Source organism: Convolutriloba macropyga, chromosome 4, assembly GCF_964194025.1.
Source record: "Convolutriloba macropyga chromosome 4, txConMacr16.3, whole genome shotgun sequence".
Lineage (NCBI taxonomy): Eukaryota > Metazoa > Xenacoelomorpha > Acoela > Convolutidae > Convolutriloba > Convolutriloba macropyga.
In genome coordinates this window covers 23,932,571-23,956,492 of record NC_134471.1, presented here as the reverse complement: position 1 = coordinate 23,956,492, position 23,922 = coordinate 23,932,571, and the positions used below count along the sequence as shown (strand labels likewise).

Here is a 23,922-nt window from a genome sequence, read left to right as displayed (position 1 = left end):
GCTACTCGAAAATAATAGATAAATACCTCAGAAAATGTAGTTTTAATACGCTAGAAAAATAGAAATTAAAAAAAATTCATGGGAAATTTTCCTCTAAACATTTACAAATATTCAAAAAATTGAAGTTTTTCTTAAGGTGAAGCACTTTATTAAAGAGACTCCCTTGGTAATGGCATCACCAATCACAGTTCCTAATTAGATTCCAAGGTGTTTTCAAAACGCGGATTGAAGTAAACTTTCATCAAAGAGACTCTCTCCAATCTTCTCTCCGTCCAACATCCATCCATACTTGTTTCCCAGTTCCTCAACATACGAGATGTATCCCTTCATCGTCTGCTCCTTCCCTCTCCCTCTCAATCGTAGCCACGCCTCTCTTTTCTGCGCACCAAATAAATCCGAGAACTCTTCGTCGTCTAAACAAGTTTTTATCAAAGCATGTTCGCATTGTTGCATGCCGAAGGTAGATTCAGTACATGCAAATTTGTGTTGATGTAGTGTACATGTGTATAATTCAATGTAATCTGAACAGATTAGAAGCAATCCTTGCTCTGTGTTTACATAAGTATGCGCGCCAAGCTAACGCACGTTTTTCAATGTCAACTGTTAAATTGACCAGATATCTCTTTTAAACTATGTTGAGACCTCAGTACAAATTAGTCCATGTAAATGCCGCAAATTTATTCAATATTTCAATTTTCAAAAATAGTGAAACGATCATACATGCGCACTAAACTAAACGCAAAGATCAAAAAGATATTAAATTTCTCGTTTTCAGGTGAAATGACCTGAATTTATCAATGGCTTAACTGTCGTTTAATTGTTTGGGAATAATGAGGATCCAACAGCGCACTAACCTATAGGAGGTGGATCACCGACTGTGCTCTGCTGGAACAAGGAATAAAGAATCATCTTCTCCTGGAAGTTTGGGGTAGACTGCAGTCGCTGCGACCTCTTCTGGGCTTTGAAGAATTTCTACAAACATACATCTTTGTGTCAACAAGTAATCGTCCTCAAAATTGCTTTCGTTTCCATCGTAAAACATTCAAAATAACTAAACGAGCACTCAAATCAACTCGTAAAATATTTTCATAAGAATACTGTCTTAAGTGGTAAGATGCTATTCAATAGTAGACGAGAATCCTATGACATCTCCTAAGGATAGAGCGCTGCTGTTGCTAGGCTTCTCTATGTTACTTTTAAGGTAGCTAATGATTTACTCTCTGCAATTTGATTCAAAATATTGCTAAGTTTTTCCCAGTGCGTGGTTCGAGGCAAAACGTTCTCATTACTTGTATGTTAAATTCTAAACTAATTGACAGTGCTATATGAACCAAGTGGATAAATAAGTGGTAGTATTAACAACTGAAATTTTACTGCATGCAATATTTTTCTATATTTGTCAACCAATCAAAAGCTGGAAGCTTGATAAAACCATTTACTGAGTACTACACAACCAACCTCTTGTACATCAGTGGGCGTGTATTGGAATGCAGCCTGCATCTGATCCAAGTGGTAATGGAGTTTCTTCTCTGAGCTCATCGCTGACCCGTGCTCTTTATACTGGTCACCTCTGTCGGAGTTTGACATAACCTTTATCGTTTATTCAACAATCTCGGTATTTTTATAATTAATATTATTGATACTGAAATTTACAATTTGCGAGCAATAAGAATGTTATAACCTTTTTTACTACTATTTTGGTTAGAAGACACACTCTGCGTTTGAGAGCAATTTAAACAGAATTTTTTTGCCTAAAAATGCTCAGTACATAACTTGAAAGTGTACTTCAATAAAGGCGCGCTTCGCATAAAACTTTCAAACAACTATCTGATCTGCTTAATTTGCATTTTAAGTTGAGAAAAGAGAATATCTGTAATGATCACAAGTCTATGCGACCAGCCAACAGATTTTTAACAAGTACAATTTTTGAACACAAAAGCAAGATAATTACATAATAATTGTCTTGATTGTTAATGAGAAGTGAGATCTGTCTTACAAAACGCGCGCGAATATGTGACTGCTAGCAACTTTTGTTTTTTTGTGCAACTAAATTCAGATATTTCAATATCATCAAAAGCCGCAGAATAGCAAAGGTTCAGAAAAACAGAATATAAGATTTACATAAAAACTTTACATTGCAAAATTTTACAAAATTTGGCAAAAACAAAATCCGATAGTAGTTAATGAATAATTTTGTATCGATGTCTCCAGAACTTGAAGTTTAAATGCACAATTCAAGACAAACTTCAGAACCTCCTCCACACGCGCCTACAGGAAGAAAAAGGAAAAAAGATTATCAGAACATGATAAATGGTTTTTTGATGATGACATCAACCAGCAAATCAGAAACCATTCCCCAATACTGGCAAAACACTTAAAATATTACCAATTGGATAAAACCCCCTACCTTCTATCCTTAGAAGTCAAATAGACAAAACATAGCTTGCAGATTGCCAGAAAAAAGCCGCAATAGCTTCGCAGATCTTCAGTCTCAAAAAGATAGTAAAAGAAACGGACAAAAATTCCTTTTCATTAAAAGCTCAAGATGTTACGTTTTGACAGAGAATCCGTCAAATTTATTGCTGCTTCTAATAGGGGGATGAAACTATCCAAAGGCGGTACACGAAATAAGGCGGTACACGAAATTAAAAGGCGGTACACGAAATTAAAAGGCGGTACACGAAATATTTGACTCAAAAAATTACAAAATAATAGCTGAAAAAGAGACAAGTGGCGCAAATATAGCGAGACCCATTTGATTTACAATGTTCCCAAGCAACAAAATAAAATATGGCTGGTAGATTGCCAGAAAATACCCGCAATAGCTTCGTAGATCTGCAGTCTCGAATAGATGGCAAAAGAAACAGACCAAAAAAAAACTTTTAACCAGCTGTTGTACTTTGAGAAAATTTTTTAACGTATTGCTGATTCTATTAGCTGACACACACTCATTTGACCTTATCTCTTTGCATTAAAGAAAAGAAAAGTCAATTTTCGAGTGAGGAAGTAATTTTTGAGAGTGAGGTAAGTCATGTGTGACAGAAAACTTCATCACGCGAATGAAAACAACATAGCAGGACGAGTCCTGACGTACAATTCAAAGAATTTTCATTGACTAAACAGAAAACTAGACCTAGAACGGACTATGAATGGATTGGAAAAACCCTTTAGAAAAAAATCCGATCCAAAAAAAACGAAAAAACAGTAAAAATCAAAGTCAAATTGCCGCATGTGAACAAAAAACCACTAGCGAGAAAGCGAATTTTTGTTCAAACACCGTTTTCTAACTCTACTTTAAATTTGGAGCGAAAAAAATTCACGCCGCAAAACCACTCGCTTTTTCGCTCCACTTCCTGTTTCGGTGTGACCAAAATCACTACTCCAATTTGACTTCAAAAATCATGAAAATGTGTGAACAGATCTTAAAAAAAAGACAGCGCCCCAATACAATTCAAATTCAAAAAAACCCAATGCACTAAGAGCGAATATGACGTCACACAGGCAATTCAACTAAACCGCATGAACGAATGAATAAAATGCAGAACTGAATTGATTGTGACGTCATATGGATGCAAAAAATATTGAAGAAATAAAACCATAAAGACAAGTCTTGCCTATTAAGAATTTTCATTCACTTAACAGAAAACTAGTCCTATAATTGACTATGCATGGATTGTGAAAACCATTTAAAAAAACAGATTAAAAAAGTTGCAGAAACAGTAAAACACTATGTCAAAAAGCCGCATGTGAACAAAAAACCACTAGCGAGAAGGCTAAATTTTGATCAAACACCATTTTCTCACTCTACTTCCAAATTAGACCAAAAAAATGCACACCGCAAAACCACTCGCTCGCCTTTTCGCTCCAATGCCTGTTTCGACGTGACCAAAATCACTACTCCAATTTGACTTCATAAATCATGAAAATGTGTAAACAGATCTTTTTAAAAATATTGCCGGAAGAATTCCCAAAAGGACTCAAAGACGCCTTTGTCAAAAATCAGCTTGTGGAAAAACTAGTTTCCGATTTCAGTGAGCATCAAAAAAGAAAAAGACTATCTTTATTGAAAAAAAAGAAAAATTAACAAGTAATTTAAACTAAAAAATTAGGTTTTCAATTTGTGAAGTACAAATAAAAAGGAGGAGCAATATTTCAAGTAATCGAGACAACTTCATTGTTCACACAAACTCTGGCAAGCCAAAATAAGCACAAAAACATTTCCAAAATAAAGCGTAAAACTAGAAAACCAGAAAAAAAATTTGCAATTTTTTGTCAAAATTCAATGGAAACAATCGATGGGTACCAAAGAACCTGTATTCCATTTGAAATATAAACTGCCCACGAACATTCGGCTTACAATCACTTACAAGTAAAAGCAATAAAAAACAAAGGGCCCAAAATCGCAAAGAAACCTTAAAACTGGAGAATTAGTTGAAAAACATTCAAATTATCGTAAAACTCCCTTCAATCACCACAAACCTTCGAAAAATTCAATTCAAATTTTATGAATCGTAAAAAACGCCAAAAATATCCCCAGCTATTGCTGTGCGCTATTAATAAACCAAAAATAGTGAAGACTGAAATTAGGAAAAATTCAATTGATGTCTTTCATTTTAACGATTCCGAAACTCATAGCAAGAAATCACTATCTGCAGCATATTAAAAAAAATCAAAATAAAGACTCCTTGATCTCTAGATCATTAAAAAAATAGAAGTAGACTTAAAAATAAAAGCTGCTATCTTATTCTTCAAAAAACAAAAGCAAAGAAGTAACAAAACTCTCAAAGATCTCTCAAAGCTAAAAGGATCGTTTTCGGAAAAAGATAACTTAAAAAATTTTAATTACTCTAAGGGATTATTCTAATTCTTGTCCATCTCAAGAGAAACGTCCCATTACCTTTCACTTCGACTGGTCATTGAAGCAGTTGTCGTCGGTCGTGTGTCAATGGAGCCCTGTCGTATTCCAGTCCCAGCGCGCAGAAAAGTTCCAGCGCTTCCATTGCGCTCACGAAACGCATCTGGTGAAATGGAAGAGAAACAAGATTCCGGAAGCGTTATAAATTTGAAAAACCCAAATTTTCTATTACTGAGTTTACATTGGTCTCCAGAGCCGATTTGACCAAATTGCAAAGAGACAATTTGTCCTCAATTGTGAGTAACCGCATCCTATTTTAATAAATTGTAAATATCTCTCACTGCGGATTTTACTACGTAAAATTTTGTTGGTCAATTGATCAGCAGTGAGAGATAGAGGCGGATAATTTTAGTAAATTTTGAGAATTTACAAAATCAAAAAATTACTGATAAAACTTGGAATGTTCTATTGGGCAATTTTATTCATTTAATCAAATGTAATTACAATCCACACTAATGTGAACATCAAGTTTTGCGATTATTAGTACCGAAAGATTGGTTTTCTTACTGGCAATATTGTCTATTTTTAGTAGGTAATAGTCTGGGTCCTCAAAATAACTAGCTTTGCAATTTGGTATCATACCTGCGGTGATATGGATTTTTGTACAGAGCTCAAAAGGCAATAAATGATGAAATAAAATTTGGTGCAGATATGGCATTATCAGTTAACAAAACATTCTGGAGCCATTCGGTTCACTCCCCGTAAAAAACGTTCCTCCTCCAAATGCGCTCTCTTATTTTTTGCGTTAACATTCTAAGGTGTATTTTTGTTTAAACATAATAAAGTGTGTTTCAACAGAAGCTCAAAAAATCAACACTAGAGACCAGAAACAGTTTCAGTACCATTGACTCCTTCATGCAAAAAAAGCATTTTAAATGATTTTGCAGATTAGGAAAGGGATGCAACTGAAAAATGATCAGCTCAACTGTGTACGAGGAAAAATCATTCTCAATACATGTCTTGTAAAAATAAACAAAAATAATTACAAAATTTCAGATACCAATTGATATTACACGTCCTTTGAAAGCATGCAACTAATTTGCGGAAATCAAAAAATTTCTTATCGAATCCCATTAGGTGAAAAATGGATAACAACAAGTGAAGGCAAGTCACCAAAAAAAATTCCAAAACCCTTCAATATGGTGTCTAGGTCAAAAACATTAGCTTAAAACTGAAGATGATTAATCACAAATGTAACTATATAATTGCACTCAGAAAAAAATGCTGAAATAAGAAAAATTAACGCACGAAAAAAATTGATCAGATCACAAAATCTGTTCATTTTGTTATAAGCGGTTCGAAAATAATCTCAAGCCAACTCGCTACTTTTACTTCTCCAGCGTGACTAAAGTCACCACTCTAATTTGACTTTCGTTGACATCATTTTGTCACAAAAAGTGTAAACAGATCTTTAAAAAAGACAACGCTCTATACAATCCAAATCCCTCGGATTGTCAAAATAGGAGCGAAGTGATAGCCCGCTTTGAAAACGACGGCGACCATTAATTGCAACAACTCATAGGTTCCAAAAACAAAACTGCTCTTATCAACAATTAATCTGTTCTTTTCGTTGAAATGAAACATATTATATAACTGAGACCCTCAGCTGATTGTCGAAAATTATGAACTCACTCATAATTAGCCATATTTTTGAATTATCGTTTCTTTTTAAACTTTTCCTTTAATTCAAAAAGTAAAATTTTGAACAAAATTTCTCAATGCCCAAGAATATTACTCATCCTTTCTCATCGATTCTAAGATCAACTGCCTAAACAACAATTAAGTCATTTACAATTTCCGACCACCTACGAATCAGATGATACATTGTAGTTTTGTTGTTTTTTTAATGATTACGGCTATTTAAAAGTGTTTGCGATCTCAATTTTGCGACCTTCAAAGCAAAAGCTATATTTTTATGATTCACCGTTATGTAGCAAAAAAAAAAAAACAGTTCTGTAGACAACAAAAAATATCTAGTCAACTACCAGGCCAAGTAATGAAATTATCAATGAGAGAGTTATTTTATAATCAAGATTTTATTATCATATTTATAATTTAATTATAATTTAGACTTAATGAACTGGAAAGCATACAGCAATCTAACTAAAGCCTAATTATAGAGAGTATTGAAGGACAAAAAAATGAACTTCCTTACCATCTGGGTCTCGATGTTCGTTGTTCTCCTCGTCCGAAGCTCCACCCTCGTTGGGACCCCTTCTTGCAGTCATTGCTAGCAACAATAGTTACACAGTGAACTAAGATAAATTGGCAATTATTTATACGCACACTGCAACTCAGTACTGACTATAGCTCAGCTGCGCACAAAATACACACAGTTTATGCTCGGCACTATAAAGCTCATTTATCAAATATAATAAACTTATTCAAAACGTCAACTAAAATTGTTCCAATGCAAAAATACAGTCTTAAAAACAATTAACTTTTGAAGACTTGATTCATATCGCGACAAAAATGCCTCTAAGAAACAAAAATTTTGGCATGTTGAGAAAGCATGCTTCTGAAAAATCCTAGCAAGCTTCAACCGAAAATTTGCAAAGTAATCTACCAAACTTCTGACCAGGAAGAAATTACAGCTGATTTGACGAAATAGATAAGTTGACTGCTCCAAACGTCTGGAGCAGTAGATACAAAAATATTTCATTCGCAATGTCAGTTTTATTTTTACTCTTTGGTAAAAAGGAATAAGAACTTAACGCGAAGCACTTAGGTGATAAATTTTTGGGTTGCATTGATAAAACGATCAAAACGTAGTGTTTTTATTTTTGCAGAAGCAAATTTCTCAGTATACTTATTAGAAAAATTAACTTGAAGCAAAGGGACAAACCTGCTGACATTATCAAACTTCAGTTACAAACAATTCGACAAATAATAGTAAGTTTCCAACAAAATTGAAAATTTGAAATGTTTATACAACAGCTGTGGAGCAACCACAGGGGGACGGTTAAAAAATATATGACCTATTTAATTTCTGGAAGCATGTTCTATAAATTATACGTTATTAATTTCCATTTGTAAAAGCGACACAACGAAAAATCCAATCAAAGGAAAACTTAGACAAGACGAGCCTTAAAAGAAGGCCCCAATACGCCTCGGATAGAACCAATTCTAGATGAGCTTTAAACATCATTAAGCCTTTACATACATACCCGGCAGATTGCCGGAAAATAGCCGCCATTGATTCCCATAACACCGATTGGGATTGCAGGAACAGAAAAAAAAATTGATTGTACAAAAAGATTTTTTGAAGTTCAAACTATTGTGATTGGATTTCGTAGTTACGCATACACCTGTTCTTAAAGAGAGGACAAAGGGGCTAGCATCAAGTCCAAAACAATAGAAACGTTAACTAAGAATAATAAGAACAAAGTTCAATTAGCGGGCCTCTAAAATTGGGCTTTATGGGTTTATCCCGTTTTCATTTTGATTCCAATTTTCGATGCTAATTCTTTTCACTTTACATTGCTGCGCTGAGAAATTGCTGTTTTAAAACAATTAGAGAAAATGAGCGATGAATGAAACTAGCCTAGAGAAGTCAGAAGATTTTATGCAAATTGTTCAACAAGCTGTGAACTAAGGTAAGCGAAACAAATTCTTATTCAACGAAGTAAAAATATTACGAAGTACAATCTAAAAATTGAACTAAATAATGACTCTGCAGCTAACCCTGTTACATTAACATTTAAAAAGACAGTCAACAAAGCGCATGACCCTATAAGCGCAAAAATGCAAAAAAAATCTAAAAACAATTAGATTTCCGTTTGCAAGAGAGTGTTTTAAGAATCACTAATACTAACCTCCAATTCTGGAAACACTGACCCTGTCCTTATATTGAGTCAAAAACAACATTCTTGAGGGAATTAATGACAAAGCAAAGTAGGCGAAAACCAAATAAATCAATTCATGGCATAAATCAATTCGGCAAAAAATATATTTCTGAAAGTCAGTCAGCCGCCTCAAAGTAAGAAAACTACATAACTACATGCCAATATCCTTAACCAGAGCATACCAAAAAACCATAGAAGTCCTAGCTACACCTCTTAGCAGGTTCAATGACAAGCGACAATATAACTACAAAGCAAGGCAAGATTCACAAATTCAACTGATTATTTCGAAAACAAACACTATCTCAATGAAAATGTTGGCTTTAAGTTGGCGCTAATAAGCTAACCAAAAGTGAGTCACACTTGACAGCCAAGGTGAACTTTCAGTTTTGAGAAAATTGATAACACCTTAAGAAAATAACACCTTAAGAAAAGCAACAAAATGAAAGTGAAAAGAAAAACAGCTGTTTTTCATAACTCTGACACTATTTTTTGATTTTGACACTCAGAAAATATAACTTGATTATTTAGTCTTGAATGTTCGACTAACGAATCAAGTTATATTCAAGACTAAAGACATTCAAGACTAAAGACATTCAAGACTAAAGAATCAAGTTATATTTTCTGAAAGTGTCAAAATCAAGCTAATGAAAATAAATAGTGCAAAAAATCACGAAATCAGTAGACTGGGCTTTGAAACTAATATTTAGATTTAATCCTCACTTGCGAGCATGAGACCTGTCATTAAATGGACTAACAGAAGTCAACAAAACGCTCAGTAAAAATTTGCAGAACTCAGAAGTCATAGAAAGAATTAGCTTTAAACAGTAACTGTTATGTCTACCGACACAACCCCAATTCGCATTCTATGAGATAAAATTATAAGACAACAAAAAGTACAAATAGTAGCAAAACTCAAAAATTCACAAAATTTTTTGAGAAAAAGTAGTTTCCAAGTCATGAATAACAGCTGTTAATTCGAACTTTTAATTATGTTCATTTATGCTTCATTAGCAACCAATTAGACCAGTTATCAATGATACTAATTGATAAGACAACAAAAACCATTCAAAAACGGGGCAAAAATGAAATCTTCGCTAACATTTTATGAACACAAATTGTGTCAAAAAGATAACAAGCATTAGCTGCCTGTTGATAAATCCAAGCAATTGTAAAAAGGCACACTTAGAACACAAATTTACTATTTTTAAAAGCATTCAAGAGAAAAATAATTCGGAAACTGACAAAAATTTCCAATCAAAAACCGAAAATTTGTTCGAACAACAATTTTTCATTTCACTTTCAGGGTAGTTTGAAAAAAAATCACGCCTGAAACCTAATCGAATCGATTTTCCGCGTCCTTTACCACTTCAGCATTACAAAAATCACCGCTCTGAAATCTGCTCGCTGATGTAAAAAAGCCGAACAAAGTGTGAACAGATCTTGAAAACCGTACACACAATACAATCAAAATAGGTTTTGTAAAAATAGGAGCATTATAATAGCCGGCTATGACGATAAGTGATAAGTGCAGCCATTAAACAACAAGAGATGGCCGATTGCCAATAAATAGGTGCGATGGCTTCATAGAGCTGTAGTCTCATTTTTCAGTATTTTTTAGTATGAGGTAAGTGACCGAAAAACTATCAAAAATTCAAAAGAATTTTCCGTTTTTTTCTAATTGCTGAGATGTCATATTTCGATTTAAATTTCGAATAACTTATGTGTTGTTTCTATTAGTAGACATCCATTAACCTTAACATAGGGTGATTTATTCGTAGTAAACCATAACTATTAAAAAATAAGTAATATTGAAACTGAGGAAAGTCATTTGAGAGTGACGTAAGTCAAGTGGGATCAAAAACTTCACGGGAATGAAAAAATACTAGCTCCAAAAAAAGGAATAAGAACTTAACGCGAAGCACTTAGGTGATAAATTTTTGGGTTGCATTGATAAAACGATCAAAACGTAGTGTTTTCATTTTTGCAGAAGCAAATTTCTCAGTATACTTATTAGAAAAATTAACTTGAAGCAAAGGGACAAACCTGCTGACAGTATCAACCTTCAGTTACAAACAATTCGACAAATAATAGTAAGTTTCCAACAAAATTGAAAATTTGAAATGTTTATACAACAGTGTGGAGCAACCACAGGGGGACGGTTAAAAATATATGACCTATTTAATTTCTGGAAACATGTTCTATAAATTATACGTTATTAATTTCCATTTGTAAAAGCGACACAACGAAAAATCCAATCAAAGGAAAACTTAGACAAGACGAGCCTTAAAAGAAGGCCCCAATACGCCTCGGATAGAACCAATTCTAGATGAGCTTTAAACATCATTAAGCCTTTACATACATACCCGGCAGATTGCCGGAAAATAGCCGCCATTGATTCCATAACACCGATTGGGATTGCAGGAACAGAAAAAAAATTGATTGTACAAAAAGATTTTTTGAAGTTCAAACTATTGTGATTGGATTTCGTAGTTACGCATACACCGGTTCTTAAAGAGAGGACAAAGGGGCTAGCATCAAGTCCAAAACAATAGAAACGTTAACTAAGAATAATAAGAACAAAGTTCAATTAGCGGGCCTCTAAAATTGGGCTTTATGGGTTTATCCCGTTTTCATTTTGATTCCAATTTTCGATGCTAATTCTTTTCACTTTACATTGCTGCGCTGAGAAATTGCTGTTTTAAAACAATTAGAGAAAATGAGCGATGAATGAAACTAGCCTAGAGAAGTCAGAAGATTTTATGCAAATTGTTCAACAAGCTGTGAACTAAGGTAAGCGAAACAAATTCTTATTCAACGAAGTAAAAATATTACGAAGTACAATCTAAAAATTGAACTAAATAATGACTCTGCAGCTAACCCTGTTACATTAACATTTAAAAAGACAGTCAACAAAGCGCATGACCCTATAAGCGCAAAAATGCAAAAAAAATCTAAAAACAATTAGATTTCCGTTTGCAAGAGAGTGTTTTAAGAATCACTAATACTAACCTCCAATTCTGGAAACACTGACCCTGTTTTTATATTGAGTCAAAAACAACATTCTTGAGGAAATTAATGACAAAGCAAAGTAGGCGAAAACCAAATAAATCAATTCATGGCATAAATCAATTCGGCAAAAAATATATTTCTGAAAGTCAGTCAGCCGCCTCAAAGTAAGAAAACTACATAACTACATGCCAATATCCTTAACCAGAGCATACCAAAAAACCATAGAAGTCCTAGCTACACCTCTTAGCAGGTTCAATGACAAGCGACAATATAACTACAAAGCAAGGCAAGATTCACAAATTCAACTGATTATTTCGAAAACAAACACTATCTCAATGAAAATGTTGGCTTTAAGTTGGCGCTAATAAGCTAACCAAAAGTGAGTCACACTTGACAGCCAAGGTGAACTTTCAGTTTTGAGAACATTGATAACACCTTAAGAAAAGCAACAAAATGAAAGTGAAAAGAAAAACAGCTGTTTTTCATAACTCTGACACTATTTTTTGATTTTGACACTCAGAAAATATAACTTGATTATTTAGTCTTGAATGTTCGACTAACGAATCAAGTTATATTCAAGACTAAAGACATTCAAGACTAAAGACATTCAAGACTAAAGAATCAAGTTATATTTTCTGAAAGTGTCAAAATCAAGCTAATGAAAATAAATAGTGCAAAAAATCACGAAATCAGTAGACTGGGCTTTGAAACTAATATTTAGATTTAATCCTCACTTGCGAGCATGAGACCTGTCATTAAATGGACTAACAGAAGTCAACAAAACGCTCAGTAAAAATTTGCAGAACTCAGAAGTCATAGAAAGAATTAGCTTTAAACAGTAACTGTTATGTCTACCGACACAACCCCAATTCGCATTCTATGAGACCTATCACTAATGAGATAAAATTATAAGACAACAAAAAGTACAAATAGTAGCAAAACTCAAAAATTCACAAAATTTTTTGAGAAAAAGTATTTTCCAAGTCATGAATAACAGCTGTTAATTCGAACTTTTAATTATGTTCATTTATGCCTCATTAGCAACCAATTAGACCAGTTATCAATGATACTAATTGATAACACAACAAAAAACATTCAAAAACGGGGCAAAAATGAAATCTTCGCTAACATTTTATGAACACAAATTGTGTCAAAAAGATAACAAGCATTAGCTGCCTGTTGATAAATCCAAGCAATTGTAAAAAGGCACACTTAGAACACAAATTTACTATTTTTAAAAGCGTTCAAGAGAAAAATAATTCGGAAACTGACAAAAATCTCCAATCAAAAACCGAAAATTTGTTCGAACAACAATTTTTCATTTCACTTTCAGGGTAGTTTGAAAAAAAATCACGCCTGAAACCTAATCGAATCGATTTTCCGCTCCCTTTACCACTTCAGCATTACGAAAATCAGCGCTCTGAAATCTGCTCGCTGATGTAAAAAAGCCGAACAAAGTGTGAACAGATCTTGAAAACAGTACACACAATACAATCAAAATACGTTTTGTAAAAATAGGAGCATTATAATAGCCGGCTATGACGATAAGTGATAAGTGCAGCCATTAAACAACAAGAGATGGCCGATTGCCAATAAATAGGTGCGATGGCTTCATAGAACTGTAGTCTCATTTTTCAGTATTTTTTAGTATGAGGTAAGTGACCGAAAAACTATCAAAAATTCAAAAGAATTTTCCGTTTTTTCTAATTGCTGAGATGTCATATTTCGATTTAAATTTCGAATAACTTATGTGTTGTTTCTATTAGTAGACATCCATTAACCTTAACATAGGGTGTCTTATTCGTAGTAAACCATAACTATTAAAAAATAAGTAATATTGAAATTAGGAAAGTCATTTGAGAGTGACGTAAGTCAAGTGGGATCAAAAACTTAACGGGAATGAAAAAATACAAGCTCCATAAAGAGTGAAAAACGCGGTCACGCACGAAATTAAACCAAATTGCACGAAGGAATGAACAAAAAACAGATTTTGAGTGAGCGTGATTGCATATGGCCGTAACAAATCTTGACGAGAAATAAAAAAAGAGCCCAAGACAAGGCCATAAGAGCTCTGCTCAACATATCGAGTCTATTAAATAACATAACCCACGAACGTCGGACAAATTTCTCATGAACGGTTGCAGCGGGCTCATTTTGATTTTAGCCTGCTTCAATCCAAGAAGTTTGGAATGCAAGAGGAAATATTAGTAACATGTAAGACGTTATTACAGACCACTATTAAAATCTGAAGTGAAACCTAGTCTGCCAGACTTTTCTTTTGACTGTAATTATTAAACTTGCTCCCATTGAGTTCACCTGCCCTTGGAGATATAATTTAAATCACGACTACAGTAATCGCTCTGAACTGATTCACAAAACCTTGATTTTCAATGATCGACAAATTTAAGGCAAGAATCCTCATCTGGCAAAATTATTTTTGGGTGAATCAAAATCTCTCCGACCTAAAAAAATGTCACAGGAGGTGCTCCAACAGAGTTTAAAAAGCCCTTAATTAAATTCTTAATGTGATAGGTGAAGTCGGTTAAAAATGAGAAAGCGTTAATTCTACCAATTTAAGTAAAGATTCAATGAGGCAGACTGAATGTGTTACCAAATTTTTTGAGAAAAAGTAGTTTCCAAGTCATGAATAACAGCTGTTAATTCGAACTTTAAATTATGTTCATTTATGCCTCATTAGCAACCAATTAGACCAGTTATCAATGATACTAATTGATAAGACAACAAAAACCATTCAAAAACGGGGCAAAAATGAAATCTTCGCTAACATTTTATGAACACAAATTGTGTCAAAAAGATAACAAGCATTAGCTGCCTGTTGATAAATCCAAGCAATTGTAAAAAGGCACACTTAGAAAACAAATTTACTATTTTTAAAAGCATTCAAGAGAAAAATAATTCGGAAACTGACAAAAATTTCCAATCAAAAACCGAAAATTTGTTCGAACAACAATTTTTCATTTCACTTTCAGGGTAGTTTGAAAAAAATCACGCCTGAAACCTAATCGAATCGATTTTCCGCTCCCTTTACCACTTCAGCATTACGAAAATCACCGCTCTGAAATCTGCACGCTGATGTAAAAAAGCCGAACAAAGTGTGAACAGATCTTGAAAACAGTACACACAATACAATCAAAATACGTTTTGTAAAAATAGGAGCATTATAATAGCCGGCTATGACGATAAGTGATAAGTGCAGCCATTAAACAACAAGAGATGGCCGATTGCCAATAAAAAGGTGCGATGGCTTCATAGAACTGTAGTCTCATTTTTCAGTATTTTTTAGTATGAGGTAAGTGACCGAAAAACTATCAAAAATTCAAAAAAGAATTTTCCGTTTTTTTCTAATTGCTGAGATGTCATATTTCGATTTGAAATTCGAATAACTTATGTGTTGTTTCTATTAGTAGACATCCATTAACCTTAACATAGGGTGACTTATTCGTAGTAAACCATAACTATTAAAAAATAAGTAATATTGAAATTAGGAAAGTCATTTGAGAGTGACGTAAGTCAAGTGGGATCAAAAACTTAACGGGAATGAAAAAAATACTAGCTCCATAAAGAGTGAAAAAAGCGGTCACGCACGAAATTAAACCAAATTGCACGAAGGAATGAACAAAAAACAGATTTTGAGTGAGCGTGATTGCATATGGCCGTAACAAATCTTGACGAGAAATAAAAAAAGAGCCCAAGACAAGGCCATAAGAGCTCTGCTCAACATATCGAGTCTATTAAATAACATAACCCACGAACGTCGGACAAATTTCTCATGAACGGTTGCAGCGGGCTCATTTTGATTTTAGCCTGCTTCAATCCACGAAGTTTGGAATGCAAGAGGAAATATTACTAACATGTAAGACGTTATTATAGACCACTATTAAAATCTGAAGTGAAACCTAGTCTGCCAGACTTTTCTTTTGACTGTAATTATTAAACTTGCTCCCATTGAGTTCACCTGCCCTTGGAGATATAATTTAAATCACGACTACAGTAATCGCTCTGAACTGATTCACAAAACCTTGATTTTCAATGATCGACAAATTTAAGGCAAGAATCCTCATCTGGCAAAATTATTTTTGGGTGAATCAAAATCTCTCCGACCTAAAAAAATGTCACAGGAGGTACTCCAACAGAGTTTAAAAAGCCCTTAATTAAAATCTTAATGTGATAGGTGCAGTCGGTTAAAAATGAGGAAGCGTTAATTCTACCAATTTAAGTAAAGATTCAATGAGGCAGACTGAATGTGTTACCAAATTTTTTGAGAAAAAGTAGTTTCCAAGTCATGAATAACAGCTGTTAATTCGAACTTTAAATTATGTTCATTTATGCCTCATTAGCAACCAATTAGACCAGTTATCAATGATACTAATTGAAAAGACAAAAACCATTCAAAAACGGGGCAAAAATGAAATCTTCGCTAACATTTTATGAACACAAATTGTGTCAAAAAGATAACAAGCATTAGCTGCCTGTTGATAAATCCAAGCAATTGTAAAAAGGCACACTTAGAACACAAATTTACTATTTTTAAAAGCATTCAAGAGAAAAATAATTCGGAAACTGACAAAAATTTCCAATCAAAAACCGAAAATTTGTTCGAACAACAATTTTTCATTTCACTTTCAGGGTAGTTTGAAAAAAAATCACGCCTGAAACCTAATCGAATCGATTTTCCGCTCCCTTTACCACTTCAGCATTACGAAAATCACCGCTCTGAAATCTGCACGCTGATGTAAAAAAGCCGAACAAAGTGTGAACAGATCTTGAAAACAGTACAGACAATACAATCAAAATACGTTTTGTAAAAATAGGAGCATTATAATAGCCGGCTATGACGATAAGTGATAAGTGCAGCCATTAAACAACAAGAGATGGCCGATTGCCAATAAATAGGTGCGATGGCTTCATAGAACTGTAGTCTCATTTTTCAGTATTTTTTAGTATGAGGTAAGTGACCGAAAAACTATCAAAAATTCAAAAAAGAATTTTCCGTTTTTTTCTAATTGCTGAGATGTCATATTTCGATTTGAATTTCGAATAACTTATGTGTTGTTTCTATTAGTAGACATCCATTAACCTTAACATAGGGTGACTTATTCGTAGTAAACCATAACTATTAAAAAATAAGTAATATTGAAATTAGGAAAGTCATTTGAGAGTGACGTAAGTCAAGTGGGATCAAAAACTTAACGGGAATGAAAAAAATACTAGCTCCATAAAGAGTGAAAAAAGCGGTCACGCACGAAATTAAACCAAATTGCACGAAGGAATGAACAAAAAACAGGTTTTGAGTGAGCGTGATTGCATATGGCCGTAACAAATCTTGACGAGAAATAAAAAAAGAGCCCAAGACAAGGCCATAAGAGCTCTGCTCAACATATCGAGTCTATTAAATAACATAACCCACGAACGTCGGACAAATTTCTCATGAACGGTTGCAGCGGGCTCATTTTGATTTTAGCCTGCTTCAATCCAAGAAGTTTGGAATGCAAGAGGAAATATTACTAACATGTAAGACGTTATTATAGACCACTATTAAAATCTGAAGTGAAACCTAGTCTGCCAGACTTTTCTTTTGACTGTAATTATTAAACTTGCTCCCATTGAGTTCACCTGCCCTTGGAGATATAATTTAAATCACGACTACAGTAATCGCTCTGAACTGATTCACAAAACCTTGATTTTCAATGATCGACAAATTTAAGGCAAGAATCCTCATCTGGCAAAATTATTTTTGGGTGAATCAAAATCTCTCCGACCTAAAAAAATGTCACAGGAGGTACTCCAACAGAGTTTAAAAAGCCCTTAATTAAATTCTTAATGTGATAGGTGAAGTCGGTTAAAAATGAGAAAGCGTTAATTCTACCAATTTAAGTAAAGAGTCAATGAGGCAGACTGAATGTGTTACCAAATTTTTTGAGAAAAAGTAGTTTCCAAGTCATGAATAACAGCTGTTAATTCGAACTTTAAATTATGTTCATTTATGCCTCATTAGCAACCAATTAGACCAGTTATCAATGATACTAATTGATAAGACAACAAAAACCATTCAAAAACGGGGCAAAAATGAAATCTTCGCTAACATTTTATGAACACAAATTGTGTCAAAAAGATAAAAAGCATTAGCTGCCTGTTGATAAATCCAAGCAATTGTAAAAAGGCACACTTAGAACACAAATTTACCATTTTTAAAAGCATTCAAGAGAAAAATAATTCGGAAACTGACAAAAATTTCCGATCAAAAACCGAAAATTTGTTCGAACAACAATTTTTCACTTCAATTTCAGGGTAGTTTGAAAAAAATCGCGCCCGAAACCAAATCGAATCAATTTTCCGCTCCCTTTACCACTTCAGCATTACGAAAATCAGCGCTCTGAAATCTGCTCGCTGATGTGAAAAAGCCGAACAAAGTGTGAACAGATCTTGAAAACAGTACACACAATACAATCAAAATACGTTTTGTAAAAATAGGAGCATTATAATAGCCGGCTATGACGATAATTGCAGCCATTAAACAACAAGAGATGGCCGATTGCCATTAAATAGGTGCGATGGCTTCATAGAACTGTAGTCTCATTTTTCAGTATTTTTTAGTATGAGGTAAGTGACCGAAAAACTATCAAAAATTCAAAAAAGAATTTTCCGTTTTTTTCTAATTGCTGAGATGTCAGATTTCGATTTGAATTTCGAATAACTTATGTGTTGTTTCTATTAGTAGACATCCATTAACCTTAACATAGGGTGACTTATTCGTAGTCAACCATAACTATTAAAAAATAAGTAATATTGAAATTAGGAAAGTCATTTGAGAGTGGCGTAAGTCAAGTGGGATCAAAAACTTAACGGGAATGAAAAAAATACTAGCTCCATAAAGAGTGAAAAAAGCGGTCACGCACGAAATTAAACCAAATTGCACGAAGGAATGAACAAAAAACAGATTTTGAGTGAGCGTGATTGCATATGGCCGTAACAAATCTTGACGAGAAACAAAAAAAGAGCCCAAGACAAGGCCATAAGAGCTCTGCTCAACATATCGAGTCTATTAAATAACATAACCCACGAACGTCGGACAAATTTCTCTCGAACGGTTGCAGCGGGCTCAATTTGATTTTAGCCTGCTTCAGTGCGAGAAGTTAGGAATGCAAGAGGAAATATTAGTAACATGTAAGACGTTATTATAGACCGCTATTAAAATCTGAAGTGAAACCTAGTCTGCCAGACTTTTCTTTTGACTGTAAATATTAAACTTGCTCCCATTGAGTTCACCTGCCCTTGGAGATATAATTTAAATCACGACTACAATAATCGCTTTGAATTGATTCACAAAACCTTGATTTTCAATGATCGACAAATTTAAGGCAAGAATCCTCATCTGGCAAAATTATTTTTGGGTGAATCAAAATCTCTCCGACCTAAAAAAATGTCACAGGAGGTACTCCAACAGAGTTTAAAAAGCCCTTAATTAAATTCTTAATGTGATAGGTGCAGTCGGTTAAAAATGAGAAAGCGTTATTTCTACCAATTTAAGTAAAGATTCAATGAGGCAGACTGAACGTGTTACCAAATAGTCAAAATCATTTACATCAAGCTTAAAAATTTGAAAAAAATTTGTTGGTCGAATTGCTCTCAAATTGGCAAGGGGATTGGCTTTCGTAGTAGGGCGCTCAAGTTTAATGAAACTAGCCTCACCGCAGGGGTGGGGAACGAAAACGAGGGGGTGTGGTCCAAACATCTCACAATTGACCTCTCAATCACGAAATTAAACCTCACCAGCAGTATTCGTGAAAGGTATGCTTAGAGACCAGAAAAGCTCTAAGAGCAATGAACAACAATAATGAGAAAAAGTAGTTTCCAAGTCATGAATAACAGCTGTTAATTCGAACTTTAAATTATGTTCATTTATGCCTCATTAGCAACCAATTAGACCAGTTATCAATGATACTAATTGATAAGACAACAAAAACCATTCAAAAACGGGGCAAAAATGAAATCTTCGCTAACATTTTATGAACACAAATTGTGTCAAAAAGATAAAAAGCATTAGCTGCCTGTTGATAAATCCAAGCAATTGTAAAAAGGCACACTTAGAACACAAATTTACCATTTTTAAAAGCATTCAAGAGAAAAATAATTCGGAAACTGACAAAAATTTCCGATCAAAAACCGAAAATTTGTTCGAACAACAATTTTTCACTTCAATTTCAGGGTAGTTTGAAAAAAATCGCGCCCGAAACCAAATCGAATCAATTTTCCGCTCCCTTTACCACTTCAGCATTACGAAAATCAGCGCTCTGAAATCTGCTCGCTGATGTGAAAAAGCCGAACAAAGTGTGAACAGATCTTGAAAACAGTACACACAATACAATCAAAATACGTTTTGTAAAAATAGGAGCATTATAATAGCCGGCTATGACGATAATTGCAGCCATTAAACAACAAGAGATGGCCGATTGCCATTAAATAGGTGCGATGGCTTCATAGAACTGTAGTCTCATTTTTCAGTATTTTTTAGTATGAGGTAAGTGACCGAAAAACTATCAAAAATTCAAAAAAGAATTTTCCGTTTTTTTCTAATTGCTGAGATGTCAGATTTCGATTTGAATTTCGAATAACTTATGTGTTGTTTCTATTAGTAGACATCCATTAACCTTAACATAGGGTGACTTATTCGTAGTCAACCATAACTATTAAAAAATAAGTAATATTGAAATTAGGAAAGTCATTTGAGAGTGGCGTAAGTCAAGTGGGATCAAAAACTTAACGGGAATGAAAAAAATACTAGCTCCATAAAGAGTGAAAAAAGCGGTCACGCACGAAATTAAACCAAATTGCACGAAGGAATGAACAAAAAACAGATTTTGAGTGAGCGTGATTGCATATGGCCGTAACAAATCTTGACGAGAAACAAAAAAAGAGCCCAAGACAAGGCCATAAGAGCTCTGCTCAACATATCGAGTCTATTAAATAACATAACCCACGAACGTCGGACAAATTTCTCTCGAACGGTTGCAGCGGGCTCAATTTGATTTTAGCCTGCTTCAGTGCGAGAAGTTAGGAATGCAAGAGGAAATATTAGTAACATGTAAGACGTTATTATAGACCGCTATTAAAATCTGAAGTGAAACCTAGTCTGCCAGACTTTTCTTTTGACTGTAAATATTAAACTTGCTCCCATTGAGTTCACCTGCCCTTGGAGATATAATTTAAATCACGACTACAATAATCGCTTTGAATTGATTCACAAAACCTTGATTTTCAATGATCGACAAATTTAAGGCAAGAATCCTCATCTGGCAAAATTATTTTTGGGTGAATCAAAATCTCTCCGACCTAAAAAAATGTCACAGGAGGTACTCCAACAGAGTTTAAAAAGCCCTTAATTAAATTCTTAATGTGATAGGTGCAGTCGGTTAAAAATGAGAAAGCGTTATTTCTACCAATTTAAGTAAAGATTCAATGAGGCAGACTGAACGTGTTACCAAATAGTCAAAATCATTTACATCAAGCTTAAAAATTTGAAAAAAATTTGTTGGTCGAATTGCTCTCAAATTGGCAAGGGGATTGGCTTTCGTAGTAGGGCGCTCAAGTTTAATGAAACTAGCCTCACCGCAGGGGTGGGGAACGAAAACGAGGGGGTGTGGTCCAAACATCTCACAATTGACCTCTCAATCACGAAATTAAACCTCACCAGCAGTATTCGTGAAAGGTATGCTTAGAGACCAGAAAAGCTCTAAGAGCAATGAACAACAATAATGACCTCTAGCTGTTGAGTTTATTCACCGTCAGATCAGTAAGGCGAAAACTTGAGAGAGCAAAAAGCCGCACAGAAGACCAACAGGACCCAAACTATTGCTACAAACTCGGTCTGAGAGCAATTAAACAATTATTCAAAATCAGTACTGATTTTAAAATTTTCTATGATCTATTATAACAGAATTCAATATCGCAATTGAAAATCTTCTTTGTTGAGGAACTCGTTTATCCAGCTTCATAGCTTTAGATTTTTCATGGGATTTGAAAAATCTTCACAAAAAATACAAAAATTCTCATCATATTAAAAATAAAATCGGCCAATTCTTCAAAAGGCCGAAAGTGGAAACGTCTTCAACTTAAAAATATATATATTCTTTTCTCAGACTTCCCAATGGTACCATTTATAAATTTGCTCGTGTAGGATATCTATCGTATTACATTAAATGAAAAGAAAAACATGCGAGCATGAGTCGCCCATCACGGTGAGATCAAAATGGAAAAATGTGCCGCGTAGTTCTTTTTAGTGACTATTGGAAATGATCTAAGGGAAATGATTACAATTCGAATACATATTTTCCAAAATCCCCAAGAAGATTTTTGAATTCTATCAGAACGTTTCATATACTAAAGCCGAACAGCATCCAAAAAGAAAAATATCGAAACAAGGAAAGCAAACGTTTTAATTGTGAAGAAACTAAATATCCACATTAACTCAGGGGAAAATAAAGCATGTTAAAAATACTTTCTTTTCTTATGTCATGTTAGTTGCAAAATAAGCATGTTCAGCAATAAATAATATCTGCAAAAACAAAGTCCATAGTTGCAATGTACGTAAATAAAACAATGTTACATAAATACCATTTCTAGCAATAATCACTAACACTACTCGAAGTTGACGTAAAGTCAAATAAGATCAGTTCAACAAAAAAATTCTGGCTCCAGTTATTTCTTTTCCACCTGACAAAAAGTCCTGCATTAATTTACGACATGGTCTTCCCATAACAATTGGATAGCATTGCATACTTTTGAGTGCATAGGATAATATTTTCGTTATTAAGCATTTCGTCGCGACGAACATCCTACTAAATCGTTCTTCGGGAGAAAAGAAAAAGAAAAGGGATCTTTTCCATTTGTGCCCCCTTCCCCATCAGTAAGCTATGCACCCCCCCCCAGCAGTTACACAGCACGTTCCATGACACATAGTAAATCATTAAGCAAAAATGTGGCACAGCTCTTGGGGTTGCAAAAAATGCACCCAATAAGCTTAGGGGCATATACGGAAAAGATTCCAGAAAAGTATAGGTTAATCCATTTAGAATTCAGTGGTGATAATCCTGTATTGTAATGATTATCAACAAAAAGTTCAAAATCGCACACCATCGCTGGCCAAATAGCAGGTTATTGCTGCGAGGCGATATCTATTGCGTTATACTGCTGCTGGCCGATTCAACTTTTTCTAAGTTGTAAATAAAGTCATTGAGGGGGATGATTTCGTTTAGTAAAATCCAGCTCCTGGGTTTAATTTTCCCGTGTTTCAGGTCAATCTATGTCAGAGCTCTTGATTTGAGATGATCAACGATTGTGCGATTATGGTGTCAATCAAGGATATGAGTTGCTGTTTTCGTAATAGTCTATCGAGGCTGTTGTTGCATTCTGATCAGGTCAAAGTTCAAAGTCGCAAATCTCATTAAAACAAATCATCGTCCAAATCCTGAAACAAATTGGATGACCATAAACTTTAAACACAGCCGGCAGATTGCCGGAAAATAGCCGCCGTTGACGCACATCGGGATTGAAACAGAAAACGAAAAAAGAAGAGGTAGAAATAGACAGAGTTTCAAAGTGTTGAATTCGGTACCCAGTTTCAGTTCGATTCTAAAACTATACTTAATTCAGCTTCTAAGCTGAAAACTATTAAGCTTAATGTCTGCTAGCAATCGCTCTAATCAACTTCGGTAACCTATGACCGGGCTTCATCGGTTTGAGTCGTTTCTTTTGATTTTGCTCTTTTGACTTTGACTGTTTTCATTGCATTGCGTAATTCAAAGCGTGAAAGACTTTAAAATTCATTCAGTTGAAACCGTGAGTGAGGTCAGTAGTAGACGTGATCAAAAGGTAAAGCGAATTTTAAAAAAGGAGAGCGCCTAAATAATAGCCGTTAATCAATGTCACATCCAAATAAAGAGGGCAGATTATCTGCTGCTGGCAAGAGCAGCACTCAGATCATTTTTAAATTTTTAGATCGGCCGTAACCTTTTTTCAAAATTTTCCTCGAAAAACCCATAACAATCTTTCTATTAAGGAATCAAAATAGTATTTTTTGAGAGTGAGGTAAGCTATTTATTGACAACATTCAAGCCAAGAGTAAAACCTCCGATA

General features: G+C 34.3%; 2 protein-coding genes across 2 annotated transcripts in view; both read right to left on the bottom strand.

The window, feature by feature from the left end:
• Positions 1 to 65: 65 nt before the first annotated feature.
• LOC142337528 (uncharacterized) lies at positions 66 to 7,324 on the bottom strand. Its single transcript, XM_075386819.1, has 5 exons — positions 7,071 to 7,324; positions 4,898 to 5,018; positions 1,459 to 1,570; positions 855 to 972; positions 66 to 413 (listed from the first exon to the last, which is right to left on the bottom strand). The coding sequence occupies exons 1-5, from the start codon at positions 7,141 to 7,143 to the stop codon at positions 214 to 216; spliced, it is 624 nt and encodes a 207-aa protein (XP_075242934.1). The 5' UTR covers positions 7,144 to 7,324; the 3' UTR covers positions 66 to 213.
• A 14,946-nt stretch (positions 7,325 to 22,270) lies between these two features.
• LOC142337525 (uncharacterized) overlaps positions 22,271 to 23,922 on the bottom strand; it is a 177,781-nt gene continuing 176,129 nt past the window's right edge. Inside the window, exon 13 of the mRNA XM_075386816.1 lies at positions 22,271 to 23,254. Coding sequence (XP_075242931.1) covers positions 23,231 to 23,254 — 24 coding nt within the window. The 3' untranslated portion in view covers positions 22,271 to 23,230. The remainder of the gene's footprint in view (positions 23,255 to 23,922) is intronic.

Bases quoted from the DNA above. Each gene is read 5' to 3' on its own strand.
- LOC142337528 (XM_075386819.1), bottom strand. From the start codon at position 7,143: ATGACTGCAAGAAGGGGTCCCAACGAGGGTGGAGCTTCGGACGAGGAG. The intron at 973-1,458 runs GTTGGTTGTGTA...GTATGTTTGTAG, and splicing joins CGCCCACTGATGTACAAGAG to AAATTCTTCAAAGCCCAGAA. The intron at 414-854 runs GTTAGTGCGCTG...AAACTTGTTTAG, and splicing joins CGGTGATCCACCTCCTATAG to ACGACGAAGAGTTCTCGGAT.